This window comes from Engraulis encrasicolus, chromosome 1 (assembly GCF_034702125.1).
Source record: "Engraulis encrasicolus isolate BLACKSEA-1 chromosome 1, IST_EnEncr_1.0, whole genome shotgun sequence".
NCBI lineage: Eukaryota > Metazoa > Chordata > Actinopteri > Clupeiformes > Engraulidae > Engraulis > Engraulis encrasicolus.
This window is the reverse complement of record NC_085857.1, coordinates 29272964-29292082: the sequence shown is the minus strand read 5'-3', so window position 1 is coordinate 29292082 and position 19119 is coordinate 29272964. Positions and strand designations below refer to the sequence as shown.

The window sequence follows — 19119 nt, the reverse complement described above, 5'->3', positions numbered from 1 at the left end:
AGAGATGTCGTTAGAAAGACAGACAGGTAGACAGGGACAGACAGACAGACAGACAGACAGACAGACAGACAGACAGACAGACAGATAGACAGACAGACATTTGTTCTCGTCTATGACATCATCGTTCAGATCTCCCCTTACTCCCCTTACACACAGAGAGAGCTCTAGGTCGTTTCAGTGGGTATTGTAAATATGCAACATGCGGTCAATGGAACCTCAGTCGAGAAACTTAACTAGCCTAGCACTACACTACTACAACAAAACACAGAGTCTTCAGCCATACACAGTAAAAAGTGGGATGTTGATATTCCACAATAAATTTACAGAACTCAGTCAAATTACCCTACAGTGGAGCTAAACGTCAGTGTCAAATTTTGGAGATGACCAACGTAGGCTAATCATTTTACGCCCACGCCCACTCTGCTTCGGGTGCCAACAGTTGTTTTCCCCACATTCCAGTATTGATATTTACAGAATAGTGAGTAGAACTAACTTGTTAAAATGTTACACAGACCAATGAGTAAAATGAACACTATTTTTGAGTGGGACTAAATGTTATCTGAAATTGAGTTCATTTCGACTCTTTAAGAGCTAAAATAATACTGGTATTTTAACTGTGTATATTGTGATCATGGTAACAGCGGAACCTAACCACCTTCTACTCCCCATCGCGACAGTGAGACAGATAATTAGATACATACTGTAACTGGATTGTGTCTTTCACTAAGGGCTGGACTGGGATAAAAAGTGAATCAGGCATTTTCAGCAGAGACTAGTCCGCCATAGCCTGGGCGAATAGCCGACTGTTGACTCCGTCAATCAGTCTGGCAAAAGCCATGAGGAATCAGGACGATGGGAGATAGTCTGATCTTACTCTATCGTTTAAATGAATTGAAGTTCCAAATTCAAATTAAAACCCATATTGTGCTTTATTAGCATGCCTGTTACGTTATAGCGTCGCAAAAGCATACAAATAACAAAACGAAAGTGTGAGTATAGTTACCTTAACCAATCAGTAACGGAGCTCGCGGGTGAGTTCTACGTCACCACTCTCAACTGTTTGCTGATTGGCGAAACACTGAGAGAACCGAGCTCGAGGCTTTTACCAGACGATGTGCGGAGCCAAAATCTTTGGGTGGAGTACAGAGGATGGCGTCGCGAGGCTAAGTCCACCAGGCGTCCAGAGAGACAATGAAGCATATGACTACAGTACGAAGCACATGATGAAGTAATCTAATATCAGTGTTTCCCGCAGAATTTTCGTCAGTCAAGGTGGTGGGGCGTTAAAAGTACATGTTTTTCAAGCAACTTTAGAAATTACATTCATAATATGAAATCGTTATCTTTTCAGGGGACCTAGTCAAGGCGGTAGGTGTTTCTTGTCAAGGTGGTCGCTTTAGCAATAAAGTGTTGGGGGAAACCCTGAATATGAGCTATGTTGACTGCAACAGCCATAATGCTCCATTTATATGTCTAGGAGAGGCCTCTGTAGTGGCATGAGGACTGATAACATTGAGGGAGAGGCCAGGCCAAAAATCATGAGCAGTCTACCGGGCAAATGGCCTGTATGCCATATGGACAATGCAGCCAAGCTTTCACTGAGAGAGCAGTCTGAAGATCGGAGAGGTCAACCGTAGGAAGAGACACTCCTAACTCATACTGTTGGCGAGGAGTTAAAGCAAGCAACGACGATAAGGTTGCGTTAAGTGCCAGTCTGACTGTTGACCACAGAGTTCCCTCGGTCGATGCATTTGTAACTGGACCTGAACCGTTTCTCAAAGAAAGGGGACTCCTTGACGGAAAAGTCTCCTCTTAAATGAATAGGTACAAGAGGGATCTCTTTGATGTGTGCTGTTGCTGTTGGATGTTAAAGAAACACTACATGTTTTTAGAGACTACCATCCCTTGTGCGCAGAACCTCTGTTTTAACTATATTGTCACCAAAATGGCAATGTCTTAATTGGTAACTTAATACTCTCTGCATTGTCAGAGCAATGTTTTTGAAACGTAGCTGAGTGTTTTCTGCATAGAGTGAGTAGGCCCGTTGAGGGGCCTATCTGCAGTAAGAGGCTACACTACGTGTGACCGCGCTGCAATAATGTTTGTCTAATGCCTAGTCAACATGTCATGATGATGTTGTAGTAGCCTAAAGGGTTTTGGTAACGCTTTAGAATAAGATTCTTCGAATAAGCGTTTATAGTCACTAGTAAGCAGGTAGTAATACCCTTACAAGTGCCCAATAACATGCTTATTAACTTTGTTAACATGCTTATTAACATTGTTAATCTGATGAGTAACTTTATTTGAGTAAAAGCATGAAATCGGTACATGTGGCAGCCATCTTCAAAATTTAGTTTTTTTCATATCTAGTATTAGTCAGCATGTCAAGATGGATATGTGTACCGATGTAAATAATACAACTAAAAAAATAAACCACTATAAACACATAATAAGCAGCTTATAAGACGTTAACAAAGTTAATAAGCATGTTATTGGGCACTTGTAAGGGTATTACTACCTGCTTACTAGAGACTATAAACGCTTATTAGAAGAACCTTATTCTAAAGCGGTACCAGGGTATTTTTCAGCAAACAACAAAGCCATCCACAAGCACAACAGAGGCTGCATCACTGTTCTTCATTTTTGACCTTCATCAGGATGGCTTCAATGTCATGGCACTAAGATTTTACACTACAGAGTTCCCTCAATTGATACGTATACAACTGGACCGTGTGTCTGTCTGTTTATCTGCAGTAAGTCGGCCACATATCCCCAAAACGCAATATGTAACCGGAGCGCTTCTCTGCCAGGTGTGTGTGTGTGTGTGTGTGTGTGTGTGTGTGTGTGTGTGTGTGTGTGTGTGTGTGTGTGTGTGTGTGTGTGCGTGCGTGCGTGTGTGTGTCTGTAGGGAGGGGAGGGGGGGGGACCTGCTGAGTGGGGAAAGCCTTCTCTCAGGTAATGACGTCAGAGCATCATGGTCAAGAAAAGGTCAGTGTGTGGGTGCGTATGTGTATGTGTGTGGAGGAGGGATCTGAGAGGGGGATGACATCATGGCTAAGGAAGGGAGAGAGGGTCTCTTGATTGCTTGATTGTGTGTAAGCGTCTCTACATGTACGTACTATGTGCGCATGTGTACGTACATGTCTGTGTGTGTGCACACGTGCATGTGTGCGTGTGTGTGTGTGTGTGTGTGTGTGTGTGTGTGTGTGTGTGTGTGTGTGTGTGTGTGTGTGTGTGTGTGTGTGTTTGTTTGTGCCTGTGTGTATGTGTTTTATATGGGATGCTGACATCATGGCATTTGAAGTGTGTGTGTGTGTGTGTGCGTGTGTGCGTGCGTGCGTGCGTGCGTGCGTGCGTGCGCGTGTGTGTGTAGTATATCTGTACACGTGTCTGCCTGTGTCCTTGTTCCGACACTGGATGATGTCATGGCAAGTATAGGACGGGTAAATGGGAAGTGTATGTATTAAGTGTGTATTAAGTGTGCATTAAGTGTGCGTACATGTGTGTGCATGTGTGTATGTATTTGTGTCTGTGTCTTTCTGCTACTGGATGAAGTCATATATAATATAATAATAAGAAGGATAGGAGGGTAAGGGGGAAGCTGTCAACTGTGTGTGTGTGTGTGTGTGTGTGTGTGTGTGTGTGTGCGTGTGTGTGTGTGTGTGTGTGTGTGTGTGTGTGGGTGTGTGTGTGTGTGTGTGTGTGTGTGTGTGTGTGTTTGTTTGTGTTTTATATGGGATGCTGACATCATGGCATTTGAAGTGTGTGTGTGTGTGTGCGTGTGTGCGTGCGTGCGTGCGTGCGTGCGTGCGTGCGTGCGTGCGTGCGTGCGTGCGTGCGTGCGTGCGCGTGTGTGTGTAGTATATCTGTACACGTGTCTGCCTGTGTCCTTGTTCCGACACTGGATGATGTCATGGCAAGTATAGGACGGGTAAATGGGAAGTGTATGTATTAAGTGTGTATTAAGTGTGCATTAAGTGTGCGTACATGTGTGTGCATGTGTGTATGTATTTGTGTCTGTGTCTTTCTGCTACTGGATGAAGTCATATATAATATAATAATAAGAAGGATAGGAGGGTAAGGGGGAAGCTGTCAACTGTGTGTGTGTGTGTGTGTGTGTGTGTGTGTGTGTGTGTGTGTGTGTGTGTGTGTGTGTGTGTGTGTGTGTGTGTGTGTGTGTGTGTGTGTGTGTGTGTGTGTGTGTGTGTGTGTGTGTGTGTGTTTAAGTGTATTAAATATGTGTGCGTGTGTGTACTTGTGTGTACGCAGTCGCACGTGTATGTAGTATGTGTGTGTGCCTGTGACTTTGTTTTGCTACTGGATGATGTCATAACCTATGAAGGGGGGGGGTGGTAAATGGTGAGTGTATGCGTTTAACCCTTTAAGACACGGCATTATAAATTAGCTGTTACCAGAATGGCAATGACCAAGTCGTAATGTATTTCTAAAGGCCCTGTGCACTGTCATAGTAGTGTAGTACTAGTCCAGAGGCAACAAATGTTTAAGGTGATTTTAAGAACAGAGTTGCAGTAAACGGTGAGGGGGACTCTAAAACATTGCAGACCACTCAGAAAATTGCCTTAATGTTCAAAAAAAAAAGTGGACTTCTCCTTTAACCCTGTGTTAATGTACTTTAACAAGGCCGACAGGCGGACAACAGATGCGTCCCTCTATGCCAGTTCCATCCTTTTTTCCCCCCAAAACGCCCCGCTGGCCTCCTCCTAACCTGTCAACGCCCACCCCCCTCTGAGGATGTGCTTTTTGTTTATTGGTCATAGCCTATTGCCCATGGAAAGTCCAAATAATGTGGCAGGCAGCGAAATGACGAGACAAAGCTTTATATTTTGCAGTTTAGACTATAATAAGGCCATCATGCTTGGATTTGGAAAAGAAGCATCTAATTTCAAATTTCACATAGATGAAGTGGCTACATTACAAATTACCAGATATTATTAGTACTAGGTTATTTATCAACCTTTAGTAGGCTATCACGCCATTTCAGCGTCATGTGCATGTGGGAAAGAAACTAAACATCGCCAAATAGCCTAATAAATAAATAAAACCGTTAGGGTGAATCATGCGCTATGGGTTCACCCTTTGGATGCATTGTGCTCTTAATTTTCAGTGCCAGCTTTTTACCGTCAAGGCACAAAGCAGTGAGCTTCAGTGGCAGAGTTTACCAAATTCATACGACTGCAAACCAATGGGGCACCTAAGTCACGCCCTCTACTTCCTGGTTCATGGGGCAGGGGGAGTCAAAAAATAATTACTGGGCTTGAAAATGAGTGTTTTTTTGACACCAATCCAGACCTTGGACCTACACCTATGCACCACAAATCCAAAAATCACTAATTTTCAAGCCCATTAATGATTTTTTGACTCCCTCTGCCCCATGAACCAGGAAGTAGAGGGCGTGACTTAGGTGCCCCATTACGAAGCAAAAGACGCGTTCTGTCCCGTGCTCTCTCTGAGCGCAAGGGAAAGCACCTGTGGGGTCCACGCGCCCGCGCCCGCCAGCAGAAAACGACTCTCCCTTGCAATATGCCCGAGAACATCAGTAACACAGCGTATGTGAAATGCAAATGGCCCATCTGTCTACTAGTTCGAGAACACTGACTACTCACTGAAACGTAGTGGCAGAATGTTTGCAAACTCACGTTTAGAGGAAGAGCTGTAGCGCTGCTGGTCGCCTGTCAACTTATTACGGTTCCATGTCGTGGAGCGTTATGCAATGCAAACGCCCCTCTATCCGAGCACAAACATCTGTGTGAAATACTGCCTGCCGACTTCTAAATCGTTCATTTCCATTCTGATGAACCAAAATAGCTGCACAACGCGACACAATCAGCCGAAGTGTAGGCCTATCACAAGACCGTGAACATTAAGTGACACTCACAGTGTGGTGTGCTGTGGAGAAGGAACGAAGTTGCCTAGCACTGTCCAAACACAAAACAATGCCGAAAATTGAATGCACCCCTCAGTTGTCTCACAATGCAATCAGCTTAGCCTTGCCGGTGTCCTGTCTATATGAGCGACCCATCGAGATGTGATTCTCTTCGAGAATTAAGACGACAATGGCGAAAAGAGCCAGTGATGACCTGGCGGTGTATACAGCTGAGCTGTTAGCAATATGGTTAGCACTACAGTGGGTGGAGGACAACAAGCCCAGGAGGGCAGTAATAGCATCTGACTCGAGCTCAGCACTTCTGAGTATAAAGAATGGCCAGTCAGAGTCAAGGCAAGACCTTATATTTGAAATAATGCAGAGTGGTAACAACTTGGTCAAGGCTGGGGTTGAAATAGTGTTTTTATGGGTACCTGCACACATAGGCGTCAGAGGCAACGAAATGGCTGACAAACTTGCTAAGGATGCTTTAAAGAAGGAGTCTATTGACCTGAAGGTACAACACAGCAAGGCCGAAGTCAAGAGCCTAGTTAAAGCTAGAACCTGTGAGAAGTGGCAACGACTGTGGGATACCGGAGACACAGGACGGCAGTACCATGCTACCCAGAGTCAAGTGGGAAGGGCTAGAGTCACAGCCAGAGAGAAGAAGGTTGAGGATGTATTCTCCAGGATGCGCTTTGGCCATACAAGACTTAACAGCACACTGTTCAGAATTAAGAAGCATGTTGATGGGACCTGTGAGTGCAGTGACAGCCAGGAGACCATAGAGCATGTACTGATGCAGTGTCCAAGGTACCACACTGAAAGACAACAACTAATTGCTAACTTACAAAGGGAAAAGGTGTCTTTTAACTTTCAGAAAGTACTACAGTTAAGTACAGGGCATGTGGGGTTTAACCACATATGCAAATTCTTGAAAAACACAGGGCTAATGAGCAAGATTTAACATCTCTTCCTTTGGGTAGTCTGTGTTGTTTTTTGTTATTTTTGTTTTTGTTTGTGTTTTTTGTTTTTGTTTTTTCTATTTATTATTATCATTCTCATTATTATGTTTACTTTTGATTTGTTCACTTAGTTTGTTTTGAGTAGTGGGAGGTAGCTATTCCTGTCCACACTCCAGATCCAGAGGTGGCGGTAATGCACCAACAAAGCTGGTTTGCCAACCGCCATTAAACCACAAAAAGAAGAAGAAGAAGAAGAAGAAGTGATTCTCTTCGCTACTGAGCATGCGCACGCATGCGCACACCCTCGCGGTGGTTTTCGCGGGTGATTGCCCATCGAATTGTGAGACCGCAAGTTACGATAGGATCCCCTGAGACTGTCAACTTTAGTGACTAAAACTGTAGCCTATGTCCTCCTGAGGTTACCACCAGTCATCCATAGTCTAGTTAGCCTACAGCCTGCCCACCGACTGTCATGGACTGAAAGTTACGATACCGGTATATCCCCCGGGGGGAAACGGGAAATAGCGTGGATCATCCAGCAGATCATTGGAAAATCTGCGAAACAGCGTGGCCTCGTACAGTTGCTACTTTGTTGCCTAACCGTAATCGCTCACACACTCAGCCTCGAACATTGTAACATCGATCAGAAAAGACTATGTAGAGGAGGCGTTCTCATAGCAAAATGGAAAAAACCACCACCTCTGATTGAGCTGTCAAAATGCTCCCTCCACCCTTTTCACTCAAGAATTTGAATCGACTGCATTGTAAAATGCCTCAACATGGTAGGCTAATAAGAAATGCACTGGTGGGGATGTTATGAAAATATGATTCCGGTCATTAAAAGACAGACATCTGCCAAAACAAAGCCACAATACGCTATCTGCTATCTAAACCGCTTGTTTATACCCATAGCACATGATTTCATGCAGCAATTTGCCTTGCGAGCCCACGTCGCATTGAAACTAAACCAACAGCAAATAACTGCATTAAACAACCCGTAGCCAGGCCCTGATCCCAAACACTTTCTCCAGTATTTGCGCAAACTCAACTCAGTCTCTTTCATATGGCACGTTTCTTAACTTGCTGAAACGAGAGGCTCACGGTTGTCAGCAGCCGCATGTTCTTATTAAACTCCGCTCGAACGATTGCACACCCCTGTCCGTGACATAAACAAAGTAAGCCTAATGGTTATTAAAACAGCCCTACGTGGACCGATTGAAACGCTTTCCGCGGAAAGTCAAGGTCGCTCATTTAGATGAGGCATCGCAAATCGATAGAACACCACTATAGGGCGACCGGTCGCTCATCTCGACGAGGCAACACATCTCGACAGAACACCGGTTTGGTAACATATCGTATACGTTTTGACACGCATTCGCTCCAGGCCAAAATGCCTCTCTGCCTCCGCCTTGTGGACACAGGAAGGAACAATTGAAGGAATGCGTTTCAGACAGCGTTTCAGACAAGGAATGCGTTTCAGACAGCGTTTCAGACAAGGAATGCGTTTCAGACGGACGGACGGACGGACAGACCCTCTTATAGAGATGCTGGGACGCATCTAAAAATATAACCCTGTTTGGCATCTGCACTTATTGTTCTGTATATTTCCTGCACACTCTGAATCTGAAAGTGTTGCCATGAGTATGTATGCCATGATTAAGTATGCTATGATTATGTCCTCCATTGTAAGTCACTTTGGATAAAAGCGTCAGCCAAATGTAATGTAATGTAATTAGAGATGTACAGGATCCAAGATCCGGTTCCGGATCCGGCAGGATAATAGGGTTTTTCAGACTATCCGGATCCGGCAGGATCTTAAGCAGTGGATCCGGTAGGGCCTATCCGGCAGTTACCTAAAAATCAGGATCTCTACTTTTAACGTAGCCTAGGCTTTTCAGTCAGTCTTTCACAACCCCAATCGCTGCATGGAGTGAAAGCCCTTTGGGAGCGGCCGTTGAAGGCAGTGTGGCAGTAAGCCAATGAGTCTTAAAAATAGTTTGTGCAAACGTAATAAAAAGGGCACACGTGTGCGAGTTGGCTATGTGTTTCAACCCTTTCGTAGGATCCGGTATCTGGTTCCGGATCCGGCAGGATCTTAAGCAGTGGATCCGGTATCCGGCAGGATCCCAAAAATCAGGATCCGGTGCATCTCTACATGTAATACAATGTAATGTACTGAAATGTTATGGTGAGCCACCAATGTAATGCGAACTTTGCACTGCAACACCAAACGCTACTCAAAGACAATTTGATAACCACAGGCTTTAAAGACATGTGAGGCTATATTGTGACTGAACCTGCCTGCACCAGCCTGGCGATATTGTGGCATATACAATACAATACACACACAAGTCAGGTATGATGGGTCTGATGAACATGGACACCAGGTCCAGAACTGCATTGCATTCATTTCACACACACTGCTGTGAAGGGAAGCAGTTACCCTGCACAGTTTAGGCATCCAAGATATCAAAGAGAGAGAGAGAGAGAGAGAGAGAGAGAGAGAGAGAGAGAGAGAGAGAGAGAGAGAGAGAGAGAGAGAGAGAGACAGAGAACCCCTGCACAGATAGACTGTATGTAGGTGTGCGTGTGCGTGTGTGTGAGATGTGCACATGTGTACGGTGTGCGCGTGCGTATTCCCGTACCTCTTCCCCAGTCACAGTCAGCACACTGCAGCTCTTCTTGTGTTTGTGAGTACGTGTGTGCGTATGTGTGTGCTTGCATGTGCATGTGTGTGTGTGCGTGTGTGTGTGTGTGTGTGTGTGTTCCCGTACCTCTTCCCCAGTCACAGTCAGCACGCTACGGCTCTTCTTCATCCTGATTGGCTGGTTCTGGCTCTTGGCTCCGGAGCGGACCGGAGCGGAACCCAGGCAGCAGAGCAGGTGGAGAGCCAGGTCAAGCCTCGGGGGTCGAAGGTCAAGCCAGCGGTCAGGCCGGGGTCAAACCGGATGGGGCTGGTGGGGACGGGGACGGGAGCGGGGGCGGGGAGGGGGGGACGAATGGGTCGCGCCGCGGGGGGGTCAACCACGGCCGGCCGGCTGGCTCACGCCACCTTCACCCCCATCTGATTGGCTTTCTCTGTTGCCCAGGCAACCTGGGGAAGGTGGTTGGGGGGATTAGGGGACAGGGGGGTAGTAGGGGGCCGGGGTTCACAAAACAGTGCTGGGGAATGGATGGAGAGGTGGAGATAACGGACTCTGTTGCCCAGGGGAACCTGGGGATGATGGGGTTGGTGGGGGTTGGGCGTGGCAGGGTGTTGCTACCCAAGAAGAGAAACAGGTGGGAAAGGTAGATATCTGATTCTTTGTTGCCCAGGAAACCTAGGTAAGATGGGGCTGGCGGGGGGGGTTGGGGTGGTGTATTGTGGGGTGTTGGTACCCAAAATACAAGTAGAAATGATGGGAAATGTGCTGAAAGGGGGAGAGATTAGACTCTCTGTTGACCCAGGTCACCTGGGGAAGGTGGGGGCTTCTCTTTGTGGTATGCTACCCAAGTAACCTGGGAAGGGGGGGTGACGGATCGGAGTAGGCCTACCCAAAATAACTGCCAATAACAGCAAGTTAAAAAAATGTGAGAAATGTATATTAGAGAGGGGAGTTGGAGAAGGATATGTTTTCACTTCCTGATATGTGGATATATCACACACGCAATTGGTCGGTAATCCTTAATCTGGTCATTCGATATCCAAAAGCGCACAGGCTTCCATCCCGCCAGGTCCTTCCCTTGTCGTGTTGTGTACAGTAATCCCAGATGTTGGATTGGTTGATTGGTGTGAACACTTTACTGTAATCCAAGCTGCGATTGGCTGATTGATGATGACAGCTCTACTGTAATCCAAAACTTGATTGGCCGATTGACGTGAGGACTCTACTGTAATCCCAGGTTTGATTGGTTTATTGATCCAGAGGTGTTGGTAGCAGATAGCATAATCCAGACTACTGGCGCCGACAGTAAATTGCAGTCAGATGGCACAAAACACCTGGACAAAGATAGAAAAGATAATGGATTAAGTTAGAAGGTATATTATAGTCATGAATTGTTTTATTATATAATATATATCATATATTATAAATATAATATAAATATATTATATAATATATATTATATATATAGTTATGAATTGTTTTAGCACTCAAGGTCATTTGTTCAAAACTGTCAGAAGCATTCATGGCTAGACTGGTAATCTGCCATAGGGGCCTACAGGGCATTTTCCCGGTGGGTTGACAGTCCTCTGGGGCTGATACTAGTTGCTTTTATTTGTTTGTTTGTTTGTTTGTTTTTTTCCTTAGATACCGGCCCTCCATTTAGATGGGTTGGCCCATTGGTCTATATTCAATATAAACAGTGGACTGAACTATGAATAATATCAGTGAAAAGCAGGGGGGCAGGTCTATGCCAAAGAAAAAAATGCCTGGGCTGTTTTCTGGCCCTTGCACAGCCCTGGATACGACATATCATCACAGGAATAGGACACTGATGTTGAGCATGACACGCAGATGCAGACACAGACACAAACACAGTCTAGGCCTACAGTAGGCTATGTTGAAAATGTTGAAGAACTCAAGATATTAGGTCTACATCATATTTAATGATGCATGGCCTGTGTTTCTGATTGTTCACTTGTGCCCAGACCCAGCCCTTCCAAAAACCCTGACACCAAACACAGAAAGCTTCCCTTCACTGTGTGTGTGTGTGTGTGTGTGTGTGTGTGTGTGTGTGTGTGTGTGTGTGTGTGTGTGTGTGCAGCCGTATCTCACGCCTTTCGTGAAGTATTCACGAAAAAAATAACTTCCATTTTCGTGGTGCATTCACGTTATTGTCCGTTTTTCGTGGTTGGGCAACGAAACGCTGCCTATTCATTTGAATTGCCCGACTACTGCCTAGTGACCCACTAGTTTGACGCCCTTTCGGTACCGTCACCAAACATTTCAAACAAGCAATTTAGGGTTAGGGTTAGGTTTAGGGTTAAGGTTAGGGTTAGGGTTAGGGTTAGGGTTAGGTTTAGGGTTAAGTAGGGTTAAGGTTAGGGTTAGGGTTAGGTTTAGGTTTAGGTTCAGGTTTAGGGTTAAGGTTAGAGTTAGGTTTAGGTTTAGTGTCGTATGACATAAGGCGTAAGTACAGAAAGGGCGTCGAATTAGTGAGTCCCGAATGTATCAGCAGTGTTCTGTCAGCATCCCCTCCCCGCCCCTGCAGACGCTTGGATAACCATAGCAGCAGTCGGGCAATTCAAATGAATAGGCAGCGTTTCGTTGTCCAACCACGAAAAACGGGCAATAACGTGAATGCACCACGAAAATGAACGTTATTTTTTTCGTGAATACTTCACGAAATGACGTGAGATAGGGCTCGTGTGTGTGTGTGTGTGTGTGTGTGTGTGTGTGTGTGTGTGTGTGTGTGTGTGTGTGTGTGTGTGTGTGTGTCACCGTGGCCCATTCTGTCCCATGCCAGCATCCACACGGATATCAACTATACAAGGAGGCTACACTCCAACCGGCTCGGCGTGACGGGTCTGTGCCGTCATCGGTAGCTCACACACAATCACCGGGTCTAATGACGACCAAATGCAGGTCAAGTCAACCCGGAGACGTTAGCCTACTCACCTGCCCCGACTGGCATCCTTTCGGCACCGTTAGTCGTCATGGACCACTCAGAACGAACCGAATCTTGAATTTGCGCTCACGTATTTTTTTTTGTGCTAAGTGAGACTGACGACGAATATTAATTGTTTCATCATCCGGCATAATCTATCAACAATTTACACATCAAAAACGCCTGGATGAAAAACACACCCACACTGAGAGAGGGAGAGGTCTTACGCACGAATACGGGATGCATGAAATAATAGAGGGATGATCATGGGGATGGAGGAGAGGGGAGAAGAAAAAAGGGTAAAAGAGAGATACACTGTACATGTTTGATTTGCTCCATCCACTTAGTCTAGTGCTGTTCCTGGACTGGTGGTGGAACAATTAGGTAATTGCTTCACATAAGCAGAGGCGCCGCGTCAAAATAACGGTCGCAGCCAGCCAAGTCGCCATCCCCTAACATACTGACACCAATATGCTCGGCTGTATGTCAGTCTGTGTGGACTGGAGCCTGGCTGGCGGGCAGATATTTATTCACACCATAAGGCAGTCAGCCTCAATGACATGTTACGTACACGGAGACTCCATAGGCACTTCAAACACGACCGCAAAAGACACACTCTCACACACAGACAAACACATACACACACACACACATTCAACAGACGTTCACTGGCCATCGATACACATCTGTTACGGCGCATAGGCTGACACATTAATGATCCGACGTCAGGCTTACCGACAAGGTGCGTGTGAGAGACAAGAGAAAAGCCATACACATATGTAACATACATACACTGACACTCACCTTGGTCCCATCAAGATCAATGGATGGATAAAGAGTGCCCTTCCTCCTTTCCTTTCTGTCTGTCTCCTTAGCCCTCTGCCTCTCTCTCTGCAGAAAACCAGTCAGTCAGGGCGGTAAGGAGAGGCAAAAAACACAACGGGCTTCAGGAATATCGCTCTCCGCGTGAGAATATTGCGCCCCCCTTTCTCAATACGCTGCTGCTATATCCAACAGCAACATCAGGCTTCTCTCTCTCTCTCTCTCTCTCTCTCTCTCTCTCTCTCTCTCTCTCTCTCTCTCTCTCTCTCTCTCTCTCTCTCTCTCTCCCCGCGCGCATACACCACCCACTATCCAGCAGACACACACACAGGGTATAGCCGCGCGCCAATTGTGGTGCATCACTCGCGCTCTCTCTTTCTCTCTCTCAGGCAGGAGACAAGATCCTAAGACGTTTCATTGTGCGTCTGTATCAAGATACAGAAGGCATCCCAATAGCAAAATGTAAAAATCCTTGTTTGTTGCCGTATTTTGATAAGGGCTCTACTGGAGATATCCCTTTGGTCGTTGGAGCATTTCGCTCTCCACACACAGTAACCAACACACACACAGTCGGGTGCTGAGTTTAGCGGGTGTCACAATCCCAGTGTAAGTATGTAAGTAGGTACAACCTGTTTCTTTTTTGTCTTTTGGTCTCTCTCTCTCTCTCTCTCTCTCTCTCTCTCTCTCTCACACACACACACACACACACACACACACACACACACACACACACACACACACACACACACACACACACACACACACACACACACACACTTTTCCATTTTGTACTCTTACATGGTCTTATGCTGTGATGTAACCAGGATAAATGGAACAGACATCCATTACATCTACCCGCTTCCTAACACCCTTAATATGTAGCCCATATACACATCGCCACTTCATGACATGATGTCAGACATGAACATAATTGCTGCGATTCACTGGCATGCACACAGCTGCTTTCCCTAACTAACCCATAGCCAGAGAGAGTAGAGAGAGAGAGGTTCCATTAGCCCATTGTTTCCGGGTTCTATTATTGCAAGGGGGAGGGGGGGGGAGGTCCCCCTTTAGGCAGACCTAAGGACTGTTCTATTCAATGCTAGGAGTATTATGACAAGTCCCTTTAGGCAGACCAGAACCTGGTCATGTTAGGTGCCCATAGCAACCTATTACATTGGCATATCTCTATATACTTAAAGAATCTCTGACATAGCTGTGAATGAACGGTTCAGGAGATGGGTATTAGATCAGAGGGTTACCGGTTCAAATCTCAGCCTTCCACACTCCATGGCTGAGGTGCCCTTGCGTAAGGTGTGTAACCCCAAACAGCTCCAGCAGGGACCGTAACCAATAGACCTACCCTGTAAAACACTTTTATCCAAAGCAACGTCATTTGGCAGGTATTGGTTAAAGTACCTGGAGAAATGTGGGGTTAGGTGCCTTGCTCAAGGGCACTTCAGCCAGGTGAAAGGAAGAGGTCAGGGATTCAAACCTGCAACCTTTTGATCGGAAGACCACTGACTGTCCTAACCATTAAGCCATGGCTGCCTAAAAATGATAACAATAGAGATGTGAAATTGAATGTAAAAGACCACAAAAGAGAAGCACCCCCCCCCCCCCCAAAGTTGCAGCTGACTGGGGCTCCTATATTTACTTTATTGTGCGTAAATGGCAGATGAAAGATTCCACTGACTAACATTAACTTATCAATTTAGAAAAATATGTATTATATTACATAATTTATTCATCAGCTACGTTTCCGCGGCACCCCAGTTGAGAAACACTGAGCATAAGACTTGTAGTCCAAAGGTTGCCGGTTTGACTCCCGACCCCGTTGGGGGAGTAATTAAGCAGTGCTCTCTCCCATCCTCCTCCATAACTGAGGTACCCTGAGCATGGTACCGTCCTGCCGCAATGACCCCTTTCGGGCACCCATTGGGGGCTGCTCCCTTGCACGGATGAGGCATAAATGCACTTTCATTGTGTGCAGTGTGCACTTGTGGGCTGTGGAATGCTGTGTCACAATGACAATGGGAGTTGGGAGTTTCCCAGTTGGGCTTTCACATCAGCTTCATTTGGGCTTGCATGCCCATGGGGACTTGGGTTCGAGTCCAGCTTGGGTCATTTCCCAGCCCTGCCCCATCTCTCTCTCATAACATTACATTACATTATATTGCACTTAGCTGACGCTTTCATTTATTCAAAGCGACTTACAGTTATCATTTGTCAGGGTATTGGTTACAGGCCCTGGAGCAATGTGGGGTTAGGTGCCTTGCTCAAGGGCACTTCAGCCATGGATGGAGATGTAGGGAGAGGTCAGGGGGGATTTGAACCTGCAACCCCTAGATTGAAAGACCAACTCTCTAACCACTAGGCCACGGCTGCCCCATCTCTCTCTCCCACTTATCTCCTGCCATCTCTTCACTTATCACTATCAAATAAACACATGAAATTTGAATATACAGTGCCCTCCATAATTATTGGCACCCCTGGTTGAGATGTGTTAAAAGCCTTAAAATAAATTTGTTTATTTAATAAAAGTGTTTATTGCAGAAGAATACTGTCACACTGAAAATTGTAGGAAAATGTAGCCTTCAACTCAAATGAATTGTAAGAAAATAAAAAAATCCCTGACTAAAAAATAATTATTTTTCATTAAATCACCTGTTCCACAATTATTGGCACCCTTAACAATTCCCAGGAAATAAATATAATTGAAGCATTTCTGTCATTTCTACAGTAGTTTACAAAGTTTACCAGAGTATGTAGGAACATTTAATTAGTAATTCATCACTTCCTGTTTCCCTGGGGTATAAATATGACGTGACACCGAGGCCATTTCTCTTATCCACTCTTAAACATGGGAAAGACAAAGGAACACAGCATACAAGTGAGGCAGATGTGCGTCAACCTTCACAGGTCAGGCAGAGGCTACAAGAAGATTGCCACTCAACTGCAGCTGCCCATATCCACTGTGAGAGGAATAATTAAGAAGTTCAAAACAACTGGAACAGTGGTAAACAAGCCTGGACGAGGACCCAAGTTTATTTTGCCACCACGCACAGTGAGGAGGATGGTAAGAGAAATCAAAAGATCTCCAAAGCTCACTGTTACAGAATTACAACAAATGGGAGCATCCTGGGGTCACAAAGTCTCCAAATCAACCATCAGGCGCTGTCTACACGCCAACAAGCTGTTTGGGAGGCATGCACGGAGAAAACCTTTCCTCACTCACAATCATAAACGCAAGCGTCTGGAGTTCGCCAAGCGGTATTGGGGCTTCAACTGGGACCGTGTGCTTTGGTCAGATGAGACCAAGATTGAGCTTTTTGGCAACAAACACTCTAAGTGGGTCTGGCGTACCACGAAAGATGCGCATGCTGAAAAGCACCTCATACCCACTGTGAAGTATGGGGGTGGGTCAGTGATGCTGTGGGGCTGTTTCGCTTCCAAAGGCCCTGGGAACCTTGTTAGGGTGCATGGCATCATGAATGCTTTGAAATACCAGGACATTTTAAATCAAAATCTGTTGCCCTCTGCCCGAAAGCTGAAGCTGGGTCGTCACTGGGTCTTTCAGCAAGACAATGACCCTAAACATATGGCCAAATCTACACAGAAATGGTTCACCAGACACAAAATCAAGCTCCTCCCATGGCCATCTCAGTCCCCTGACCTCAACCCCATTGAGAACCTGTGGGGTGAGCTGAAGAGGAGAGTAGAGGAGAGGACCCAGGTCTCTGGATGATTTAGAGAGATTCTGCAAAGAGGAATGGCTGAAGATCCCTCTTTCTGTCTTTTCCCATCTTGTGAAACATTATAGGAGAAGATTAGGTGCTGTTTTGTTGGCAAAAGGGGGTTGTACAAAATATTAACACCAGGGGTGCTAATAATTGTGACACACATTATTTGATGTCAAATAATTATTTCTTTATGTGTGATTTTTTCCCCACTGAATAAATGCACTTGTATTGAAGGTTGGATTTTTCTCTTTTTTTCCATTAAGGTCCCATATTATTTAGAAAAAAAATAAAATAATTGGAAGCTAAAAAACACATCTCAACCAGGGGTGCCAATAATTATGGAGGGCACTGTATATTGGCCAACCGGTAGGGTACTCGTTTGCCATATGGGCGACCTGGGTTCGATTCCCGACCCGGGTCCTTAGCCGAGCCCTCCCCATCTCTCTCCCCATTTGCTTCCTGTCCACCTCTCTATTATCAATAAAGTCTTAAAATAAAATGTATACGTATATTACTTTAAAAATAAAGAAAAACTTGGCTCCACTTCCTATGGCAGGCCAGGGTCCAATACCAATTGAATTCTTTCAGATCAATTGGTGCCTTTGAAAAATCCTGAAATAACAACATAAATCCTAATCTTTATCTTTATAATTGTGAAGTCTGTGATATTTTTCTCTAACTTGTTTTGCCTTGTGGTTCAACATAGGAGGTGGGTTCAAATCTGACGATTCAGAAATACATCAAAAAAAGTAGGGCATACTACTTGGCAAGGAAAAGTGAGTTAAACACACATACACCCAAGCGCGCGCACACACACACACACAAAAATAAAGAACACCTGATTATCGTTTTATACAGCAGAACCTTTTACTGAGAGACACAAACACACGTCCTAGTAAAAAGAGGAGGGGTTGACGGCAGGGCCTGGCGTGCATGTGTGTGTACAGTGTGTGTGTGTGTGTGTGTGTATGTGTGTGCATGTGTGTGTGTGTGTGTGTGTGTGTGTGTGTGTACAGTATGTGTGTGTATGTATGTGTGTGTGTGTATACATGTGCATATGGCTGGATATGGGGGATGGAGGGGGTTGCTGTTAAAATGAGCAAAGAAAGCGGTTGTAGGCATTTGCCATGTCACTGACGATGGGAGGGGGGGGGGTCTGGGTGTTCACATTCACACAACATCATACTGCTGTATATTTGTATACTGTCTTTCCCCCCCTCCCTCCTTTCACAACAACTTAAACAAAAACATCTATTCGTCCTACTGTCTTGGGTATTCAAAGACCATGCTTTAAGTGATAAACCTGGCTAAGTTAACCTACAAGTGGTAAACCTGCTAGTAGATTACTCACAGAGGCCATTGAGGACTCCAGGCTCTTCCATTACATGATTTACCACAACCTCAAGGTTAACTTTACATGCCAGGCTCTTGGAATACCCTACAGGTAGGGCTGCACAATTAATCGAAAATAATGATAAAATGGCGAAATCGAAGTCGTGATTTCAATCGTGATTTAATCGTGGCAATAGTGACCTACCTTTGAGAGCGTTCTTGAAGCCAGAACATACTGACAGGCTGGTGTTTCTGGACAGAAATCTGTCCACCTAAGTTTTATGCTATTGCCTTTACATAAATATTACAATTAATTTTATTTAGCTCATCCCGTATATAATTAATTCTTGGTTATGTTTCATGTTGTTATAATTTTCAAAAAAATCTGCAAAAAAAATCAATAATCGTGATTACGATTTTGACCAGAATAATCGTGATCATGATTTTTTTTCTATAATGCAGCCCTACCTCCAGGCATTCAAGAAAGCAGGTCTTAAGTCACCAACCTGGACATATTAACTGAAGTGCCAGTCATAAAGAACCTAGGAGAATGAACCTGTGCCTTTGTTCTGATAGAAGGATGTACCTCTCTAGGTCTCTTCTATTAGGAGATACACCACTCAACCTTAGTTACTTAAGCCAAGTTAGTCACCAAAGCACCCTTTTTTGGGGAATACCCTCTGTCCCACATAAAACTGCAGCATTGTCTTTCTGACACCAACAGGTTGCCAACATTGTTTGTTTGTTTGTTTGTTACTCTCGCAGGAGTTTGCGGATTCCAATA

The 19119-nt window shown here is 45.2% G+C and overlaps 1 protein-coding gene across 1 annotated transcript in view; it reads right to left on the bottom strand.

The window, feature by feature from the left end:
- LOC134449882 (3',5'-cyclic-AMP phosphodiesterase 4C-like) overlaps nt 1–9684 on the bottom strand; it is a 72053-nt gene extending 62369 nt beyond the window's left edge. The window contains exon 1 of the mRNA XM_063199974.1: nt 9624–9684. Within this exon, the coding sequence (XP_063056044.1) occupies nt 9624–9665 (42 nt within the window). The 5' untranslated portion in view covers nt 9666–9684. The remainder of the gene's footprint in view (nt 1–9623) is intronic.
- Nucleotides 9685–19119: the final 9435 nt, after the last annotated feature.